Source organism: Anastrepha ludens, chromosome 4 (genome assembly GCF_028408465.1).
Source record: "Anastrepha ludens isolate Willacy chromosome 4, idAnaLude1.1, whole genome shotgun sequence".
NCBI lineage: Eukaryota > Metazoa > Arthropoda > Insecta > Diptera > Tephritidae > Anastrepha > Anastrepha ludens.
In genome coordinates, this window is record NC_071500.1 from 44,129,899 (window position 1) to 44,151,780 (window position 21,882).

General features: G+C 34.9%; 1 protein-coding gene across 4 annotated transcripts in view; it reads left to right on the top strand.

Annotated features, from left to right (window-relative positions):
- Window positions 1–21,882, top strand: part of LOC128862121 (anion exchange protein 3) — a 203,188-nt gene that overhangs the window by 170,563 nt on the left and 10,743 nt on the right. For 3 of the 4 annotated variants that reach the window (XM_054100570.1, XM_054100571.1, XM_054100572.1), the window contains 5 exons: window positions 2,852–2,973; window positions 3,083–3,212; window positions 6,256–6,414; window positions 6,506–6,748; window positions 6,885–7,025. In XM_054100570.1, coding sequence (XP_053956545.1) covers window positions 2,852–2,973; window positions 3,083–3,212; window positions 6,256–6,414; window positions 6,506–6,748; window positions 6,885–7,025 — 795 coding nt within the window. Of the gene's footprint in view, window positions 1–2,851; window positions 2,974–3,082; window positions 3,213–6,255; window positions 6,415–6,505; window positions 6,749–6,884; window positions 7,026–11,578; window positions 11,771–21,882 lie in introns of all 4 variants that reach the window. The other variant, XM_054100573.1, reaches the window with a different exon arrangement.

Consider the following 21,882-nt stretch of genomic DNA (forward strand, 5'->3'; position numbering starts at 1 on the left):
ATTTATGTACATATTTAAGTGACTAAAAACTGAGGATACAAACAAATTGTTGCCCACAACCAATTTGGCACTGATGCCATCAGTTCTTGAGTAAGTTCAGCCGAGACATTTTGAGATTCTCCTTTAAGCCATTTTTGCAAAAAATATGGTGGTTTGGGATATTACTTTCCCGAATACACCACACGTTTTCAACAACATTATTGTTAGTTAATCATGCCGGTAACTTCATCAAATGTGGATGGATGATTGTACATTAGCCAGAATTTGACAAATTGTCCTTTAGAATCTATAATAATAATAATAATTGGCGCGTACACCCTTTTTGGGTGTTTGGCCGAGCTCCTCCTCCTATTTTTGGCGTGCGTCTTGATGTTGTTCCACAAATGGAGGGGCCTACAGTTTCAAGCCGACTCCGAACGGCAGATATTTTTTATGAGGAGCTTTTTCATGGCAGAAATACACTCGGAGGTTTGCCATTGCCTGCCGAGGGGCGACCGCTATTAGAAAAATGTTTTTCTTTTTCTTTTAATTTTGGTGTTTCACCAAGATTCGAACCTACGTTCTCTCTCTGAACTCCGAATGGTACTCACGCACAAACCCATTCGGCTACGGCGGCCGCCCGAATCTATAGGTAATTAAATTTGTCCATTGTGCTTTCAATAAACGTTAACCTCCAGACGAATTTGGTCCAGCCCTAGACCATGATGCTGCTACCGCCATGTTTCATCGTCGTCCTCAAGTTTTCCGTATTCAGATCCTAAAAACTTCAAAAAAAAATTGCAACACTTTGTGATTTCGCGCCCTCTTGAACAGAATATGTGGCATGAGAAGAGAAGGGTGAAAGATATATTACAGAGCGGTTGAATGAGGGAGTATAATACCTTCATACTAAGGCGTAACAACTTCATAAAATGTACTCATTGTGTCTACTATAACGCCCGGAAGTACGAAATTACAAATTCCTTTCCGATGTCGATGAAAATGTCAAGTTGAGCCCAAGGAAAAAGTATAATTAAATTTCTTACAAAAAATTATTGAATGAAAATGAAATTAATGAAAACGCGACTATGAAGAATTGTTGAGATTTTGAAAATGTGGTTTTATACTGACAGGATTTCGTTGTCGAAGTACCTCGTGTCATCTAACAAACAGTCGTCGCACTCGCGTATCGGCACCCACGTCACAGTTGACAGTTATGATTTCGAGGCTGTAAAAGACTCCGTATACTTAGGAACCAGCATTAACACCGATAGCAATGTCAGCCTTGAAATCCAACGTAGAATATCTCTTCCCAACAAGTGCTACTTTGGACTAAGTAGGCAAATGAGTAAATAATAAATAAAAAAACTAACACTCTACAAGGCTCTCGTCATGCCCGTCCTAACGTATGGCGCAGAAGCGTGGATGATGAGAACATCCGATGAAGCGTCCTTGGAGTGTTTGAGAGAAAGATTTTGCGTAATATTTTTGGACCTTTGCACGTTGGCAACGGCGAATATCGCAGGCGATGGAACGATGAGCTGTATTAGTTTTACGATGACATTGACAAAGCGCAGCGAATTAAGATCCAGTGGCTACGTTGGCTGGGTCAGGTCGTCCGAGTGGATACGAACACTCCGGCTCTGAAAGTATTTGATCCGGTACCAGCTGTTGGTAGCAGAGGAAGAGGAAGACCTCCTCTGCGTTGAAAAAATCAGGTGAAGGACTTTGCTTCACTTGTGTGTCGGTTAGCACGTGAAAGAAACGACTGGTGCGTCTTTTAACCCAGCCAAAGTGGCGTAAGCAGTTATCGCGCCAATTAAGAAGAATAATTCATAGTACATGTGAGTGGAACTCTCCTTGCTTCACAACGTATTTTCCCCATCTTTCTTTGAGGGTAGGAGAGTCAAGAAGATTATGTGATAATTTGAGGCGGGAATGCATTCGCTAGTCCGGGAATCTCCGAAATACCAGTTAGAATCTTTCCGTGACCGTAGCTAGTGTGTGACCATTTCCTTGAAGCTTTCTGTCATATTGTTGCGCTCCTAGGGTTTTATTTTGCCTGCAAATCTACTGGAAAAAAGTTTAGTATCGCATATATGTTCTTTCTATGACGTGGTTGACTTGTTGTGTGAGCCTTTGAACCTTGTCAACCCTCTTGATGCTCACACCCTTCTGAAAGGTGCTCCACTACACTACAATATTTATTTATTTCTAACTACTGCTTTATGAAGCCAGTGTATTATTTCCAGCTCCATTCCCAATTATTCTGTCGCATAAGTACGACACCGTCGTTACCTTGCGTACTTTATCTATCGCTTTGAGACCCCAGTTTAGCTTTTTATTCACTATAAGGTACAAGTACATTTTCTCCGGATTCCCTTCTAGTGCAACGAGATTACTCGTTGAGGGATCTTTGTAGAAGATAACACAATATTGGAACGGATTTTCCCAAGATTACTATTATAATATCGTTGGCGTATGCAATTATTTTTTCCGCAATATCTTCAAGTTATTTGAGGAGACTGTTGACTGCCATGTTCCACTGCCAGGCCTCTCCCCCTGAGATGGACGGCTGACAGGGAATTTCTTGATTAATCGTTCATCTAATTCTTCGTTTATTGTCTGCGCGCTATTTACTCCCATCTTCGATAAATTATTTCACAAGCTGATGCAGAAGTGCCGACGTGTCATAGGTGAATGAAATAATAAGCGAATAGCACAACCTGGTGTTGAGCATAATTGCATACTTAGAAGAGACTCATCGAATAAGTACGACTAGACTAAATATCATATAATATATTATTTTATTTTATTATATCTAATATCGCATAAATATACACTAACGCTTAACTTTGCCCTGCATCTACAGGATAACTCCGCTGAGGAGAAGCAAGTGCATTTTGGCAAAAAAAAGGCTGTAGTATCCCCGCCCACTTTAGTCTACGATGAACAACCCGCTGACAATATACACGAACGTAAACGACGAAGAAGGTAATTCTAAATTTTTTAATATGTATGTATGCATATGCATCTAAGTGCTTTCTATTATTTTTCTCGTCATTTTCAATTATCTCTCTTGTATGTCTTTTCTTCCCTACAGCCGCCATCAGTATTATAGACAACGTAAATTTTCCCATCAAGACAGCGTGGAAAACAAAAAAGTGGTCGAGGAAAATGGCGAGGCCGGTGTCCGCAAGGTATCCGTGCAACCGGAGGATTCCACATTAGAGGTAATTTAATTTGGATAAAGCGACATTAATGTTTAGAATATTTGCTAGATTTGTTATTTAGTTGACATATTTTGATTCTTTGTCCCTATTTCATATAAAGTGTTATTAAATATAAATATTAAGAGAAGTAGAAAGTTCTGAGAATTTCATCGCTTGATTTCGACCACAAAATTGGTATTTATATATTTGGAACCATCTTATTTGGATTAAATATGAGCCGTTTTCTTCGATAAATTTTGTCCATTTTTGATTTTTTTTTAAGTCAATATTATAATTGAACTAACTAAAAGGACGGTCCTATTCGTAAAAAGATTTACCAGCCTCTCTTGCGTCATTATACGAATTACAGGAATACTTGAAAAGGGGATAAGCCTTTGGTGCCAAGTCTAGACTATGGTGTGATTGAGCTTCCCATCCGAGTTCTCGACTCTCTGGCACGCTTTTCATTACCAGTTGTTTCAAGAAAGGGTCGATTTCTTTAAGTTTAAGATTTTCAGATACGAATCGGAATTGTCAATTACACCCAATTGGGATTTTTACGTGAGTTCAATGACTCTTCTCAAGGGTAGCCTTATGCAAATCTTCACCTCTTGGGAAATGAATTATGTTCCATGCCCCTCATCTTCGACGTTCGTATTATCAGAACGGGGGTTTTGACTAACGCTTTGCTGTTGCATTCGTTACTGGACAATTTGTTCAAAAAAACGCACAAATATCAACTTAGTCAAAGTTGTAATGAAACATTTTTCGAACCTTCTCTCTTTACTACCAATTTTTATCAATTTTAAACCGAGTTTTTAAACGTAATTGCATTTTTAAATTGCCGGTCATTAATAACGAGATGTGGATCACCAGAGACATCTAGCGGAAAGCGGTTTGAACTTTTTACTTCCTTTAATATATATTAGCGACCTTATTTACAGGAAATATAAGACATTTGTATAGTTCTAATGAGGAATGTGAAAATTTCAGTAATTATTGCAGTTGAGACCAGGTTTAAGTTATCGTGCTGTATTATGAAATTCAGTTTCGATAAAGTTGAGTTGTGTAACAAACAAAAAAATAAAAACGGTATATATAAAAGTATATATAAAGATGCAGTTAGGTTTCGTATTAGTTCCGTTAGAAAAAATTACTTTGCGTCCGTTCAGGCAAAGTCATTTTTAAGAGGTTATGAACTGGCTGAGGCTCTAACCATGGAAGTTGATTATCTGAATGATGCACTCGTGGTGAAAATACGAATCCCTTTAGAGGATTATTAGGAAAGAAATGATCGAGCGCATGACAAGGAAGAAAGCCAAAGGTTCTAGAGTAGCAAAAATTAATGGCAAATCGTGACATTCTACAAAAGTATTGAATTAAGAAATATAAATACACATAATTATATTGCCTGTACATCCTTTATTAGTCAATAGGTTTTTGTCGCTTCCGAACAGCAAATTAGGATACTGCTCCGCCTGTTCTGTAAGAAGCTCCTGAAATCGATTCCGGCGTTTCATCCTCATTTTCGAAGAAATATGGACCGATAACTCTATTGGACATAACACCGCACCAAACAGATGGGTGCAACTGAGGTTGGTGTGTTGCCCTTGGATTTTCAGAGCCCCACAATATACAGTTTTGTTTGTTGACATAACCATTTAAATGGAAATGCGCTTCATCTGATATCAAAACATTATTTGCCGATATTTACGCTGCGTCAAAACAATTGATCGTTGACAAGAATAGAAAAACGCGATAATTTTAACGCATTATGTTGTACTGTAGGGTTCCATAATAAATTTCCAACAATTCAATAATAACCTACAAAAATAAATATGTCAAAAAATAAAAAAAAGTTATTTGTGCTTAACATTAGTAGGTTTTATTTGGCTCACCCTGTACTTATAATGCCCCTATTTTATACCATCTCCAATACACCTTCACGAGAGTTTATTACCTAGCACAAGCCCAAGATATTACGTTGTTTATTTAAGTTCTACTTTAGACTTATTCTGGCCCGGAATCGTTTATTTCTAGTAAATACCACACTGGCGTACGCCGTAGCCGAATGGATTGGTATAGAACTACCATTCGGAAGTGCCCGGTTTCGAACCCAAAGCACTTAGCCCCAATTAATAGAAAAGTGTTTTCTTTTAACGGTTGCTCTTAGACAGACAGGGAAAATCTGCGATGAAATAAGTGCCTTAGGTGCGTTTGGTTCATTATGGCCAGGAACCCATCCACATAGCAGTAAGTACAGCCTCTATTGGCCACCAACGCCCACAACAGCTCCGCTTTCTAGGGTGATTCCTATCCGCTAAGATAATGTCTTTTGACTTGCTTTTAATGCAAGGGCGGAAAAATAGTCCTTATTCTGTAGAGAGAATGGAGATCGGACTGATGGGCTATTAATTCTTCGGGTATATTTTACTCTTCTGGCCACGCACGCCTGGCAGTCCTCCAGAGACGGGAACATGATTAAGACTACTACAACTCATACATTTACGCCTATTATTTTAAGACCTGCTCTCTCAAAGGAGGAAGTCCATCCCTGGCGAGGGCTTAGTGGATCTTACTAGAAAATTAAACATTTAAGTGATTTAAGATTAAATATAAATTATTTATCATAGATATGACTCTAGATAAAACAAAGTTAACTAATTAACATAACAAAAAACCCAATAATATAGTCTTATTTCCTAACTGAAGCTGGTCTTAAAATGGAAATGGCAACAGCTTTATGTAAATAAGGTCGAAAATAGTATTTATTTATTGTAAAGGTTTAAAAAACGAAAAATTTCACCAAAAAAGCGAATCAATTCACTCACCACCTGCTTTATTCCATATGCTTTTCTCTCACCTTTTCTCTGTAAATAAAAAATGAATAAATTAAAAAAACAAAAAAAATTTTATAAAAATAAATCAATGCTTGCGAAATAATGTATGAAAACTTCAAATTCAGGCACAACAGCCAGTTTCACAGGTTGCTTCACACTGCTAGAACTTCTTTCAACCCCTACATAATTATTCTAATCAAACATTTACTTATCACTTTAAACAGGAGGCTGATCTCAATGAGTTGAGATCCCATCGTTCGGATGATCCACGTGCGCTTAGGCGTCACAAAATCCATCATTCATCAATAAAATTACGCGAGCTGCCGCAAATCACTGTGGCGGGCTTGCAACTGAAGAAGGTCTACGACCATAGTCCGCATGAGGTAAGCCTTGCTTATGAGCCATGACTATATCAAACTTTTATTTTATTTATTTACTCTATTTATAACGTACCATTTCACCTGCATTCTTCAGATTTTCGTACAACTCGATGAACTGACGGGTATTGGTGAAGATCGCGAATGGAAAGAGACTGCACGTTGGATCAAGTATGAAGAGGATGTTCAGGAAGGTTCCGATCGTTGGGGCAAACCGCATGTTGCCTCACTATCCTTTCACTCGTTGCTCAATTTGCGTCGCTGTCTCGAGACGGGCGTAGTGTTGCTCGATTTGAATGAAAAGGATCTGCCAGCGGTCGCATATCGCGTTGTCGAGCAGGTGAGTGAGGATATAGTTAAAGCTACGCATTTAATATTGACTGAACATTTATATGTATATATATACAATATATATATATATATACTTCATACAAGTATTTACAATATTGTCTGTTTGTGTTTTACCACTTGTGCAGATGGTTGTCGAAGATCTAATTAATGCCGAAGATAAGCCGGCGCTTATGCGGTCATTGTTATTGCGCCACCGACACGTGAATGAACACCAAAGCGGCTTTCCGTTTACGAAACGGAAATATAGCAGCTACACCAGCTTACAGGTAAGCCTCAAAGTTCACTCACATGAGCAGAAGTAATTATCTATATGTATGTAGGTATATATGTAAGTATCTATGTATGTCTTGCGATACTTGTTGTATCGTGAATGTTCACATATTGGCAACATACTTATATACCATAGATCGGCAATTAACGAACTTACGAATTCTAATGCACACAAACAGTGTCGGTGTGGTGGCTATGCTGGAAGATTTGTACATATATAATATATGTATACATATTTACGCAAATACACTAATTAACATTGCATTGATAAACATTTTTGCATTCAATTACATTTATTCTTCTCATTACTTGAATATTCATAAGCAACTATGTATGTATGTGTTATATTTGTACAAGTAATAATGCAAATCTCTCATTTCACACATTTCATTATTCATTTGCTGCAATTTATTGCTGTTATTTATTCATGGATTGGCTTTAAATACATAACTGGATAATTGAAATCCTATATTATTATATTTATTATAATAATTTATATATTTGTATGAATGTAGAGTATTATTATATATAGTTCTTGCTATATCCATATGTGTATGTACATTATGAATTAAAAACTCCCTTGCCAACCTGAAATGGAAATGTGCAAAATAATTATATACCCTGAAATAGCGATTTATCTTTTGTCTTAAAATAGGCTTAAGTTTAATCGAACATTTTTTTAGGCCTGTGAACAGCCAGTAGTTGCTGGGAGCCAAACCTGCCGAATGCGGTGGGTGTGGGAACAATTGGAAGTTCAATTCATGCAGCTTTACTATTGTTTTGATTGTTTTGTGGCACGGTGCGTTGTCTTGATAAAAAAAAAAAACAGTGAGCAAACGCGTCACCACTCATTCAATATAAAGCCAACACTGATATCCTTTGATATCTTTGTGATGTCAGCCAACTCACACCTCTTCGCTTTTCGATCATTCAAGAGGATTTTGTGGATTTTTTTGTTGTTTTCTAATGTAACTGCCTCATATGGGCGGCCCACTACGTTGTGCATCATCGGTGCCTCTACGACTACGTTTGAAGTCAACAAACCATCGATTTATTGTTGTTTTTGATGGCGCGGAGTCCGCATAAACTTTTTCAAGCTATGGCTTCGCTTGAACCGTATGTTTTACCATCAATAAGCAGTGCAAAATTTAAAGAAGAAATTCTTTTCGTTCAATTGTTTTGAAAATAACAAAAGTAGCGTCACACTTCGCACAATAACTCACAAACTGATGAATAGAATATCATGAAATTTCAACAGCTGTATTTTTAAGGTTAGTTCTGACAGAAAAAGCGGTGAATGCAATAAAACTAGTGACATCTCTGTATTAAGTTCCGGTCTTTTTAGCCCATGTGTTATGTTGAATTTCATTTTATGATTTTTGTATGCAATTCTCCGGTTAACACATCCAAGACTTGTAGCGTTGTTATGCTTAGAAGGCACCCCGTTTGTCTGCTATCATTACCCCAACCCCGAACAACTTTTTAAGTTCGCGCCTAAGCCTCGCTGATCTAACTCCAGGCTGAATCCGCCAAGAACAAACCGCTGTTAAACAAAAGAGTACTCATGCTTTCTCTGCACAAAGAATGCAACTTCATAATTTCCAAACTGTTAACAGCAGCCACTTCAAACTTCGGTCGGTTTTAGTAAAATTCATTAAATATCATAAAACATGCCAAAACAAACTGACACAGTTTTTGTAAATTTTAATGAAATTTGGTAGATTTTTAAAAAGTTTTTAGTTGGGATGCTCTGTCTTTAAGACAAAGGATGTACGTATATATGATACTTAGTCCTACCATAAGTTCTGTTACTAGTTAAGTCCATTATAGATATGGAATTATAATATTTTTTTTAGATGAAGTTAGTTCTATTTAATCATGAAAATATTAAAAACAAAATTTTAATTTCATACGAAATGGTCACCATTTGCCTTTACACAAACCTTCGAATGAATAGGCCATTCAGCTATGGCAGCACTCACAGTTTCCATTGATATTGATATTGAAGCAAAGATTGTTTGAGACTGTTCAAATTTCTATTAGGCCTTCGACAGGCCATGTTGGGCAATTCCGACCTTCCAAACGCCAAATTTTCAACGGCTATGAACCCAGGAATATTCTTTTTTAGCCACTGCTGGGTGGTTTTTGTTTTCTGGGCGGGAGTGGAGTATTGCTGGAAGATCCAACGCTCTACATTGAAGAGAATATAGGTCAACTGCTTCAGTGTGCCTTTCAAGACATCCTCCTGATACACTTTTGCACCGGTCTTAACCGCTTTTTCGCAGAAATGAAGAGATATAACGCCTTTACAAGACCAAACCAAGACGGAGGCTGGATGGTGGCCACGCTGAACTCTTGGAACAACATTTATTGCACCTTTGGAAATTTTAGCAGAGATTGTGGGGTTTTACTTATTAAGGCACCTTTCTGGTCTAGAGACGTGAAAATTAAAGGCGTTGAAAATTGAAGAAAAACAATTGGTATCAATTGAAAATCATTTTTATTCATTAGATCAATTCTGTATTAACAAAAAAAAAAAATATTTTTTTTAATGACAATAATAAAAAAAATTGCTTCGTCTGACGTAACACATGCCACTAACGTAACTGATTGGGCTGCTCAGGTACGTCTGAAAAAAAATTCGGTCGATTATTCATCAGGAGAAAACAATTTTTTTTTGTAAATCTGCTATCCACCATAGCAACATATCATAAGCTATGGTGGGTAGCAAATTTACATTAAAAAAAATTGTTTTCTAGATATTTTATCTGTTTATTGGAAGAACAAAAAAAGAAAGAGATTTTTTTCACGTTCTCGCTCTAAAAAAAATAGAAAAATTTATTATAAAATTATAATTCTGTTACCCGCGAGAGCCACAAGTCTACTCAATAACATATTAAAAATTCAAATCAATCGGTTCAGTACTTTTTGAGAAATTTCCAGCGCCAATTCGGAAAAAAATAGTACCTGGGCGTCGTACTCGTTTTAAAAGACTGTAACGTCGAAACTACAATGAATTTGAATATAAAAATTTGCAAGTATATTTTTGAAAGTATAAACTATCATAACACGAAAAAAATCGAAACATTTTTTTGAGATTCTAGACCAAAAAGGTGCCTTAAAAATGTTTTCAACATTGAACATTTTCTCATTTGCGAGGAGAATATTGAAAGCGTGCTACGGAAGAAGCTGTTTGCATCTGCCGGGTCCAATTTGTCTATTTTAAGCTATTTGTATATATCCATATGTATTTTAATTAAGTGTATATAAAATATTTTATTAACTAGAAAATGTACAATAATAAAAATTTTATTCAAAATCTCCTTCAATATTAATTACTAAGACAAAATCTTTATTATATCCACTTAATATACATTCCTTGAACATTTTATTTATTCTACTTCTCTTTCACTCTAATTCATATTCTTTTTCCATAATAATCGTCAATTTTGTCGTGCTTACCCATATGACCGAAAATGCTGGAAAATCACAACTTTTATTACCATGTTTCTGTTACAAAAAAATAAAAATAAAAAATCTTCACTCACTCCTGCACATATACATCCATATGCTATTACAAACAAATTCACATGAAAATTCAATTGATCATTTCAATAAATTTCTCACAATGTGCACACTCCACGTGTTTCAATTTTTCTATATGTGTGCGTGCAAGCAGAAATCACCGCAAAAGAATGGCAATAAAGTAGCAACCGCGATTGCCAAAACAGTAAAGTCATTCAGTAGTTTTTCTATTATTCGTAGGCATATAAATACTTACGTCTGTAATTTGCTGTAAGAGTATCGTAACTGAAAAAGCAACATTTTAAAGAAAAATGTGGAAATAACTGTAAATTTATTTGTTACTTGTTTTCAAATTTCTTAATGTAATCTTGTGAAATATTTTCTTGAGTATTTATAAGCTGCCATAAGCAGAAATTTCGCTTAAAGCTTTTACACTTTTCCCCTTTGGTATTGAGTTATGACAGTCTTGCAAAAAACGGGCTTTATGTATTGAAATATACGCACAAAAGCGAACTTATAAAACTATTTTGTGTTCAATGTACCAGACAATATAGTTATTGATTAAGTTGTGTCATAAAAACTGACGAAAAGCTAAAAAAAAGTTATTTGTGAAAAAGTTGTGGGCAAAACGAAAGTTTCTAACATTAAAGCATTAACTAGTTGTTTATGTGCTATATTTCGAACAAATTAAAAAAAAGAAATTAATTACATTCTGAAAATTGTTTCAAGTATATTTAATGCTATAAATATATAAATATTTCTCTTTCTCTTTTAACTTTTTTAAATGTATTTATCATCTCGTTATTCATTCCCTTAAATTTTCATTCCAACAACAAAAAATTACAATTTATTCCAATTGTAACCAAATGATCGGCCAATGCATAAAAAAAATTGAAATCTGTTAAAAAAACTAAAAAATTTAAAAATTTTCGTGCGAATTTTTTTTGTTTCACCAACACATAACATCAAACACAAATATTCTATTTAAACACAACATATATACAAACAAATACATGGGTTGCAGTTGCTTTGGATGGGTGGCGAGATTCAACAGCAATTTCAGCAACAACAACAACAACATCTCATCAATGTTGAGAATGCCAAAAAGCGTCGTTCCGTTTGTGAAACTCTAAGTGCACCACCTACATCCATATCACTTTGCATCGAACCAGGCAGTAACACCAATCGACGGCACTCCACTTTGTCGTATTTGGGAGTAAAGACAAAAAATTAAAAAAAAAAAAATTATTATTAAACTAAAATTCGATTAGAAATTTTCAAATAGTTTGCAAAAGTTTCTTCGTGATAGCTGTTATTTTTTTGTTTGTTTTGAAAATGGTTACATTCACACTGACCTGAAGGAAATTTGTTGCACTTAAAGGGGCTTTGCACTATCAAATGTTTGAAATCAATCAACAGTTATTTTCATGTGTTAGTGAAGAGGAAAGAAGAGCTTTTGGTACAGTAAATAATTGCAGGTAGACTACATCTTCACTATCTCAATGACAACTAAGATGTGGCACGATCAATTTATAATAAATACTTTTTATATATATTTTTTTCGAACGTATAACGTTAAGATTATAAATACATTTACAGGAGGTAGTGTAGGTTGTACTAAACAGCTGAGAATACAAGAATCAGCTGTACTGTATGAAAAAATCAAACTTTTTCCAAAATAAAAAGGTTCTGGCAATGGATTCCTGTAGGGAACATAAAAAATCGGCGATTTAAAAGTTAATGTAGGAATTTTATTTTAAGGAAGGTCAAAATTTCCACCATTTTGCATGATTAATTTTTGGAAAGTGCCTAGGAAACTATGTAATCCCTATATTTTAGAAAAATATTTAGTGAAAAATAACGGAACATATTTTTGTGGAACATTTCAATTCTCTGACTCCTAAAGTGACGGGCATTTTTTTTTTCGCTTTTGCGGGAGAAGGCAAACAATACTCATCAGGGAGTGATACAGTGGTTTAAAATGTACCACAAAAATATATGTGGTAAAGTTCTACTATACTTACCGTAAACTTAAACGGTAGAAGTAACTATTGAATTATCAAGCAAATTTTACAATACGACAATTAAGTTTCTCTAGCATAAGAATGTGTAAAAGGTGACATCTTTGGCCTTCCTCTTAAAAAAAATGTCGGATGTAGTCGCCGATACACTAAGTTAAACTATGAAAAGTGTGTCGAGAAAAAAAGAAAAAAATTGAGTTAGGCCAATTTGATCAATGAAGGTAATGAAGAATTGAATAAAGTGAAAAAATAGCAGTCAGGCCATACGATTTTTGCATATCATGCACGCCACAAAATATCTTTTAAGTGTCGAGTGGCGCGTACACCCTTTTTGGGGTGTCGTGTGCGTTTTGATGTTGTTCCACAAATGGAGGGACCTACAGTTTCAAGCCGACTCCGAACGGCAGATATTTTTATGAGGAGCTTCTTCATGGCAGAAATACACTCGGAGGTTTGCCATTGCCTGCCGAGGGGCGACCGCTATTAGAAAAATTTTTTTCTTAATTTTGGTGTGACACCAAAATTCGAACCTACGTTCTCTCTGTGAAGTCCGTATGATAGTCACGCACCCATCCGTTCGGCTACGGCGGCCGCCGGTGGTAAAGTAAAATTTACCTTATAATGTAAAAAATCATAAGTGAAATACGGCCGACTCGTCACATCGACTGCTAAACTATATTTTTATGGTGTAAAGCTGACGTTGTGCTGCTGGTGGCGCCCAAGGGGATTAATATATTCCGATCACTTAAAATTCACCGAAACTATCACAAAAAGAAAATCATAAATTAGCTCGGCTCTTTTTTGGCCTCCAAATACAATATAAACTTTCTTGCGAGAAGATATCCATAGATTCCCTGAGAGTTGTTAAAACGTTATAAATTCCGATGCACAAATAATGTTGATTTAAAAAATATTTCCGTTGATGTGTGAAAAAATTCTATATGTTTGCAAAAATCACACGTTTTTCAAGTTATCGATCTTCAGATCAAATTGTTGGTCCCTCCATTTGTGGAAAAACATGAAGAAATACACCAAAAATAGGAGAAGTTGGGTCAAACCCCCATAATATGTATAGATATAGTAAATACGTATTTGCGCTCTAAAGTGCATACATTTGACATCTTTGGAAATATATTCCACATTCTTAAATAACCTTAAAGTTGTAAGTACAATAGACCGTTTTGAGTGATTTTCACTATCTTAAAATATAATCAAAGGCTTTGAAATACAGTTTGAAGTACGATTTTTGATGTCCTTTCATAAAACACAAATTTCGAATACTGACAGCCAATTCGACAAAAATTAGGAAGATTTAAAATTTCAAATTTTTTGAAATTTTTTTTTCAAAAATATATGAAAATTATTGATGGCTTACGTGAATTTGCACATCTTCCCGCGTACGCCCGTTTGATATTCATCAGTTGATAGGTGCAATGACCATTTTACATTTATATAACTAATGGATTCTTTCGCTTCAGTGCGAATGTATACCAAATGTTAATTTTATGGAATGACACTTTTCCTTCACTTTTCTTGTTATATGATTAAATGTTATACCTGATTTGCATTTAAAATCGCAACCCTAATCGTTAACAAATTTGTTTGAAATTTATTGTTTTCATCGTATATTTATATATACTCATATATGTGTGTATTAAAAGGGTGTTTCAATAAAAAGGTTTCATTTTTAATTGCCAAACTTGAACCAAATGTGCGCATATTACTTTAATTGTTAAAAAAAAAATTTATTATGATATACAACTAGGACGACGCCATGTGTTGGATAAGTTATGAAACGGTAGCGTGAATTCGTAAAAGGATTACTGAACCAGATACGAAATTTCGGCTACAGTTGGCTGCCTAAATAGTGCAACTTAACACCTTGGTATTTTTCTTTTTTTTACAGAAAATGTGTGCATACCTTTCAGCCACAATAAATGTGTTTAAAGGCAGGAACGAATATTGCAATAAAATTGTACCCACATGTATATACAAAATGTATGCAACTACTATGTATTGATAAGAATGAGCACCTACAATTCCCTTTCGGTGTTTTAGAACTATATTTATAAACTTTGGTATAAAAATAAAAACTTCATTTTTTCATTAAATTTAAACCTTTAAACAAATTTTTTTTTGAGGTACCCTGTTTTAAAAGTATCTGAGATTTTTTAGAGCACCATTTTTAAATTTTAGTATGAAAAATAAATACTTAATTTTGTTCATAAATTTTTAAAATAAACGTGTTTTTGCAACATCCTGCCTTAGAGATCTTTTAGGTCGAGGTGTCAGCCATCTAAATTTTTGTTTTTATGCACTTTGGTGTAAAAAATTAATAATTAAATTTAATTAAAATTTTGAAAATAAACTTCCGTTTGGAACACACTGTTTGAGAAGTCTCTGAAGTTTTTTAGAACTCATTTTCTAGCTTTTAGTATGAAAAATAAATACTTAATTTTTCCACTAATTTTTAAAATAAACGTCTTTTTGAATTGCCCAATATTATAGCTATCTTAAATGGTATAGGAAGAACACAAAAGGTTTTTTATGTCGAAGTTTCGGCCATTGGGCACCCTAGAGATACTAAAATATTGCTATTATATACTAGGGTATAAGAGATAATTACATAATTATTTTACACACTTTCTTAATAAACCTCTTTTTGAAGCACCCTATCTTAAAAACTCTCTAATTTTATAAAATATTATATTATTACTAAATTTTAGTATGAAAAAAGTACTTAATTTTCACCTTATTTTTATAACAATCATCTTTTTGAGGCACCCGTTTTAAAGTTATTTCAGATGTTATAGAACTTTAACCATAAACTTTGGTAAACAAAATAACTACTTAATTTTTTTACACTAAATATTTTTTTAAAATGAACCTTCTTTTTCGACACCCTGCTTTCAAAGTCTCTGCGATTTTGTAGAACTCCGTTTCTAGCTTTTAGTATGAAAAATTAATACTAAATTTGTTTCAATAAATTTTAAAATAATCCTCTTTTTGAGACACCCTCTCTCAAAACATTGCTTCCAAAGGAAATAGTAGAAATATACACATTTTTTTCATGTATGTGTTGTTAAAAAATGAAAGCAAGGAGTGAATGAATAATTTAGTGATTAAGAAAGGTCCACCAAGATCCCCTCATTCGGGGACTCACACATGGTAAATAGTGCAGTCCAACGATATAATTTTACAACGAAAATATATGTAGTTCAAATGAGTATATTTCGACCAACAAAAATATTTAAAGGGACCACTCGCAATAAGTAAAAGCCAAGCGCCCGCAGATGGCATAAACTGTACTTCGTGAATGCGTCTACGGACACTCTGACTTGTTCTAGAATTTAAAAACACAATTAGCAAAAAGAAAATATGTACATATATGTACTTTCAAAAGTTTCATTTATCAGGCCAACAGAAAAAACAGCCGGTCTGTCACAAAGCAATTTTCAAGTTTTGCAATCATTGAATTTTATTTTGCTTTGAAATTTACAATTTTTTAATCCCAATTTGTTTGAGAACAAATATCTCAAGGCTTGCGCACCAAAAAAAATTGTTTATGGATTTTATAGACAGTATTCGGTTGAAATCTTTCAAATAAATACTCGTACACAAATAGACAATTGTCACTTGGTTGTTTGATTTTTTAAAGATAAAATTTACTTGTCAATGAATTTAGATACGCCAAGTAAGGACGTTCTAAATTCGGTTTGGACTGAACTTCACATACACGCGCATATATTAGTAAAATTAAATTTGAGCTGGTTTTTAATTTTTGGAATCGAACAAACTCAGAGCTTTTAGAGTCAAACGGATGGATAATAATTTATAAAAAATGGTTATAGTTGTTATCCATTCTGTCGAATCTAGATAAGGTAGGACACAAATTCCGGGTGCCAAGTTTTGGGCAAGTTTTATTAAGCCTTTACCTTTGTTTGGTTGGTTGGTTTAAGTGGTGATTCTTCCATAATCCAACTAGCGCTTCCGCACCATTTTGTTGCCACATCCTCGTTACCAACTTGTTAACCAGTTATTTACGGCATGACTATATCAGTCTGTGCGGTTTAGGAACCTTATCAGGTTGTTGACATCTAAGCTAGACAGCTGTTTCAGACTTTCGAACAGTAGTTTACCCAGGGTTAACATTCTGTCCTTCCATAGGGAAGGGCATTCGCAGAGGAAATGGAAAATAGTTTCCTTTTTCTCCGGTTGTTTACAACTGTGACAGTATGTATTGTGAGGGATACCCATTTTGGCTGCTTATTCTCCCACAGACCAAAAGCCAGTTATGACTGCCGTTAGTCTTCAGGCGTCCCGTCGTTTCATGTTTATCAATGTCGACGATTGCTTGAGGTTGCAAGTGGGCCATAACGTTCTGCTGATTTTGCTTTTCGTCTGGCCTCTCCATCTACAATCTGCGATTTCGAGCCTTTACCTTTACTTGCGTCATAGTTATTTTCATGGGCCCATAGTTAGTACCAAATATCAGAAATTTCGCTTCATTTATAACAGAGATACCGCATTTTTTTCTTATTTTTTCAATAAATATTATACAGAAGGCAGACATGGATATAAACCGCTTTCGCCCATGTTCAGTACCAATCTATTATACCTTGGCGAGCAAAATTATAATACCCTTGGGCACAAATGTGAATGGGTGTAAAAGTGCAGGCATATATGCATAGGTAAATATGTGTGTATAGGTATGTAAATATGTATGTTTATATACATAAGTAAATCTTGCTATTCTTCTCGATATATGATGCCCCTCCATGAAAGTGATTTAAATTATGTACCTCAACTATATAATAACTGATATTCATATGTAATATAGAAAAAAACATACCAACAGGCGCGCATAAAAATGAATAGTAGATTAAAATAAAAAAATAAAAATCCCAACATATCAGTTATGAGCAGAATGATTCAGCTTTTATACATACATACAAATACATAGAAATTATTCTGCTTAGCAGCCCAGTAGAACTTGAGACTATCGTTCGAGTACTTTCGGAGTACGCCCCGTGAGTAGATGATTATTTTCCATTGCTTCCGATATTTGTGTGAATTTGTTATTTTGTATGTATGCCATATTTCTTCTTGCATTGAATGCACTCCTTTTTTTTTTGAAGATATCAAATCATTGAGTAATGCGACCCTTAGCAGATAGCAAAACCTTATCCCTTGAAGATTGTTATACATAATCTGATGGCTTATCGAACGGCTCTGTTATCATATGTATGTATGCTCCCATATGGCTGCCTTTTTCAAAATATGTGACTTATAAAGTTGAAAAATCGTACAAAACCTCGTTGGATTCCCGTTTGAAGATCGACAAACACCTCTTAGAAGTTGTTAAGTGATTGCTTTTATTTGTTGTTGATGTAAACAATCGCAGCATATGTTTGAGGATAACTTTTTTGTATACAAATATCGTGGATTATCGGCAATTCTGGTTTGCTGTCTTAAGTTTTACCTAGTCCGCAAATTCAAAATGAATTCCAACATATGGAAGATGCATGAAGCTTAATAGTGCAAACTAAGTCTTTTAGAACTCTATTGCTGCACCATCGAATCTAAAAAGCTCGTATTTTTATGATGATGGTAAACATTCACAATTCAAAATTTAACCTCAGCTGCAGCCTTTAGCCTTAATTGTGAGGCCAACTGAATCAGCATTGTGAAAGATTTCTTGTTTTACTAAATAAATCGTAACACCTCTGCTTTAATATACAGTGAGTCATGTGTATCCGACATAGTAGAGAATTTATTAATTTACGAACACAATTTAGTACCTCTGCTTCAGCAGTAGATAGCAGATGTGAGCCGTGTTAAAGAAGCAAGTGCACATTTCGGACTTAATTATTGTTTAACTTGCTGCTCTGTCATCCTGGCGGCATTGTCTAAAACTTCACTCTAAAACTAATGAAGTTAAATGAAACAAAGCTAAATTCTATCCGGACCAAATTTTATATACCCGCGCACATTTTTGTAAAACTTAATAAGGGCTGATTGTTTGTTAACTTTTGGAATCAAACTAACTCATAGCAAACGAGATTTAGATCGTAACATCAAACAGAATTTATGTCAACATATCAAAAGTCGACGTGGTTTTATCCGACCACAATAATATTTATCTTGGACCTAAATTAGTTGGGGTGTACCAGGTTTTGGACGATTTGTTCTAAGTTGTTATTAAGACACATGCATTTACCGGAAAGTTGTCAGGGCACCTCCAATTTTCAGAATTTTAGCTGCATTGTATTTCTTTATTTGCCTTTATAAATTTCACCAAACTTGTTGAATTTTGATTCACGGGCAGATGGATGGGGAAACCTGGCAAAATTAACTTCTTTCATCATAAGTATAGTACAGTAGCGGATACTCAAATAAGGCACTAAAACAAGCAACACAATTTTTAGTGTATATTCGCGCATTTGAAATCCATTCAAGATCCTAAAAAATATAGAATCCTAAAAAATATGGAAAATCCTAAAAAATATAGGAGGTTCGGTGGAAATTGTAATTTCTTTATTAAACGCATTTTTTTGAGTTTTTTGAAGCTATAGCCTTCAATAAGAACATTTCTAAAGTCATATTTTCGCTGCTTGTAAGTTGACGTTTAAGGAAAAATTACTACGTTACTAAATGTAGTTTTATCGCTAATTTCGAGAAGGGTGCAGTTTTTGTGATGCAAAGTTAAAATCATAGTTTCATCACATTCGTTCATATTTTACGGTTCGGCATTTTCCCCTTTCTTTACGACATACGAATCGCTCATTCAAATAATGCCAAAACAAAAAACAAAAAACAAATATTTATGTGAACTAAGCGGCACAAAAAATGTTGAGCCCTGTATTCTGTCAAATATCAAGTGCTACCTCAGTGTCTTCAGTGTTAGCTACTGTTTATATCTCTTACTGTTACAATGCGCGCGGGTATATAAATACAAATTTTGTATTCTGTTTTTCGAACTAGATTACCTTTAATTATTTTTAATCTTATTTCTTTTTTAATCTCATTTTATAAACTTTGAATGCGTTTCAATCCCAGTGTAGATATACTAATTTTGTCTATTTAAAAAAAAAACATGTTAAAACTTTAATATTTATACATATCAAGCTTCATGCATAGCACCATTTGTATTTATGAATACGTGAGCACTTGCATGTAAATATATTCTTTTACACATACATAAGAATATTAGAAAATTTTTGTTCTGCCGATTCTTATTACTTTTAAAAATTGCCGCATGCTTCTTAGAGTAGGTGAAAGAAATATTTAATTCAATGTCTTATAGCCTATTTACACTGCAACTTAACTGTTTTTATGTGTCACTACAGCTAATCAAAACATTTAAATGGTTAAGCTTTCACTAATTGTTATTATATCGAAGCTCGTAAGCTGTCTTTCAGAACGGAGTTAACTAAGCTTTACTGGCCTAGCAGAAAATGCTATTCTAAATGTGATATCCGTATCACCAGAGAAGTGTAAATATGTTACTAAAATTATTGAATATGATTACAACCAAAATACGATAGAAACAGAATGCTTAAGGTGATGGGAATCCCCCGCCATTGAATTTCCAAACTCATGGCGGTGTTCACTGGTCACAGGGTGATCGGTACTCATGCGAAGAAGCTTGGAATTCCGTACAACCCCTATTGCAGAAGCTGTGGGGATCCAGCAGAGAAAGGGATTGTTGAACATTTTCTCTGCAAGTGTCCGGCTCTAGGCGCTTGAGATCCCTCAGCGTGCCCTTTGGGGATGACTTGAAGAAATTCTGCAGCCTAGATCCCTTTTCTCTCCTGCACTACATACACAGCACTGGATCGCTGTAGAAGGTTTTCTCTTCCCAACAATTTTTGTTTGCATAGGTGATGGTTGACATTGTGGTATCAAAACGGCACGTAAGTGCTACTTGAAGTGTGTCTGTAGCACTCTTGCCATTTTACCTACCTACCTACCTACAACCAAAATAGAGGGTTCATATTGGGTAGTCGAAAAAGTCTTTTCGTATTTCTAATCAAACTTCAACTCAATTTTTTATATTTATAATGAACTTTATTAAACCAAATATGTACCATTTTGATCGACCACCTTTTGCCATTTTTCTTCTAGAGCCATTATTCCATCAGTGTAAAACTTTTGTGGTTTCTCGGCGAAAAACTGTGACAAGAAATTTTCACATGCTTCTCTTGAAGCCAACTTTACTCCATTAAGGGAGTTCTGCATTGACCGAAACAAATGGTAGTCTGATGGTGCAAGGTCAGGGCTTTATGGTGGATGCATCAAAACTTTCCAGCCAAGCTCTCCCAGTTTTTGCCGAGTCATCAAAGATGTGTGTGGTGTAGCGTTGTCCTGATGGAAGACGACGACCTTTCTGCTGATCAGTTCTGGCCGTTTTTTTCGATTGCTTGCTTCAATCTCATCAGTTGTTGACAGTAAAGTATAGAATCAATTGTTCGAGCAGGCTGGTGCAGCTCATAGTGACTGATTCCTTTCCAATCCCACCAAACACACAGCACAACCTTTCGAGGCGTCAATCCTGGCTTTGCGACCATTTTTTGAGCTTCACCACCCTTGCACCATGATCTTTTTCGCACATTATTGTCGTATTTGATCCATTTCTCGTCTCCTGTTACCATTCGCTTCAGAAATGGTTCGATTTCATTTCGTTTCAGCAAAGAATCGCAGATGTTAATTCTGTCCATTCCTGTGATACCCAAACATCGAGCTTCTTTTTGTAACCAGCCTTTTTTAAATGGTTCAAAACCGTTTGATGATGAATGTTTAGTGCCTTGGCGATGTCATGGCAGCTTATGTGACGGTCCTGGTCAATCTTTTCCATAATTTCATTGACTTTTTCAACGATAGGTCGACCGGAGCGAGGTGCATCTTTCATTTTTTGAACAGCTATAACTGTTTTTCAACTTCTCCGAATTTAATTTTTTTTTTTCATAAATGAAGCTTAAAATGTCACCTTTCTAACACCAAATGATATGACACAATGTGATTGGTAGCACTGGAGATAGATGACTCCAACGACATCTATTGACAAAATACGAAAAGACTTTTTCGACTACCCAATATAAGTGCTGTCCATAAGACCTATTAAGATGATCATAATTTCAATTTTACTTTATGAGATGTAACTTACAGTCAGCTCTGATAGACATCCATTGTCGGCAAACCTCCAATGTAAACAAGTTAACTCCATTCCGATAGAAATGATTGATATTTTTCAAATCCAACGGAGATTTTAAAGGCAGTTCAGAGTTCGGTGAAAATTGGTTTTAAT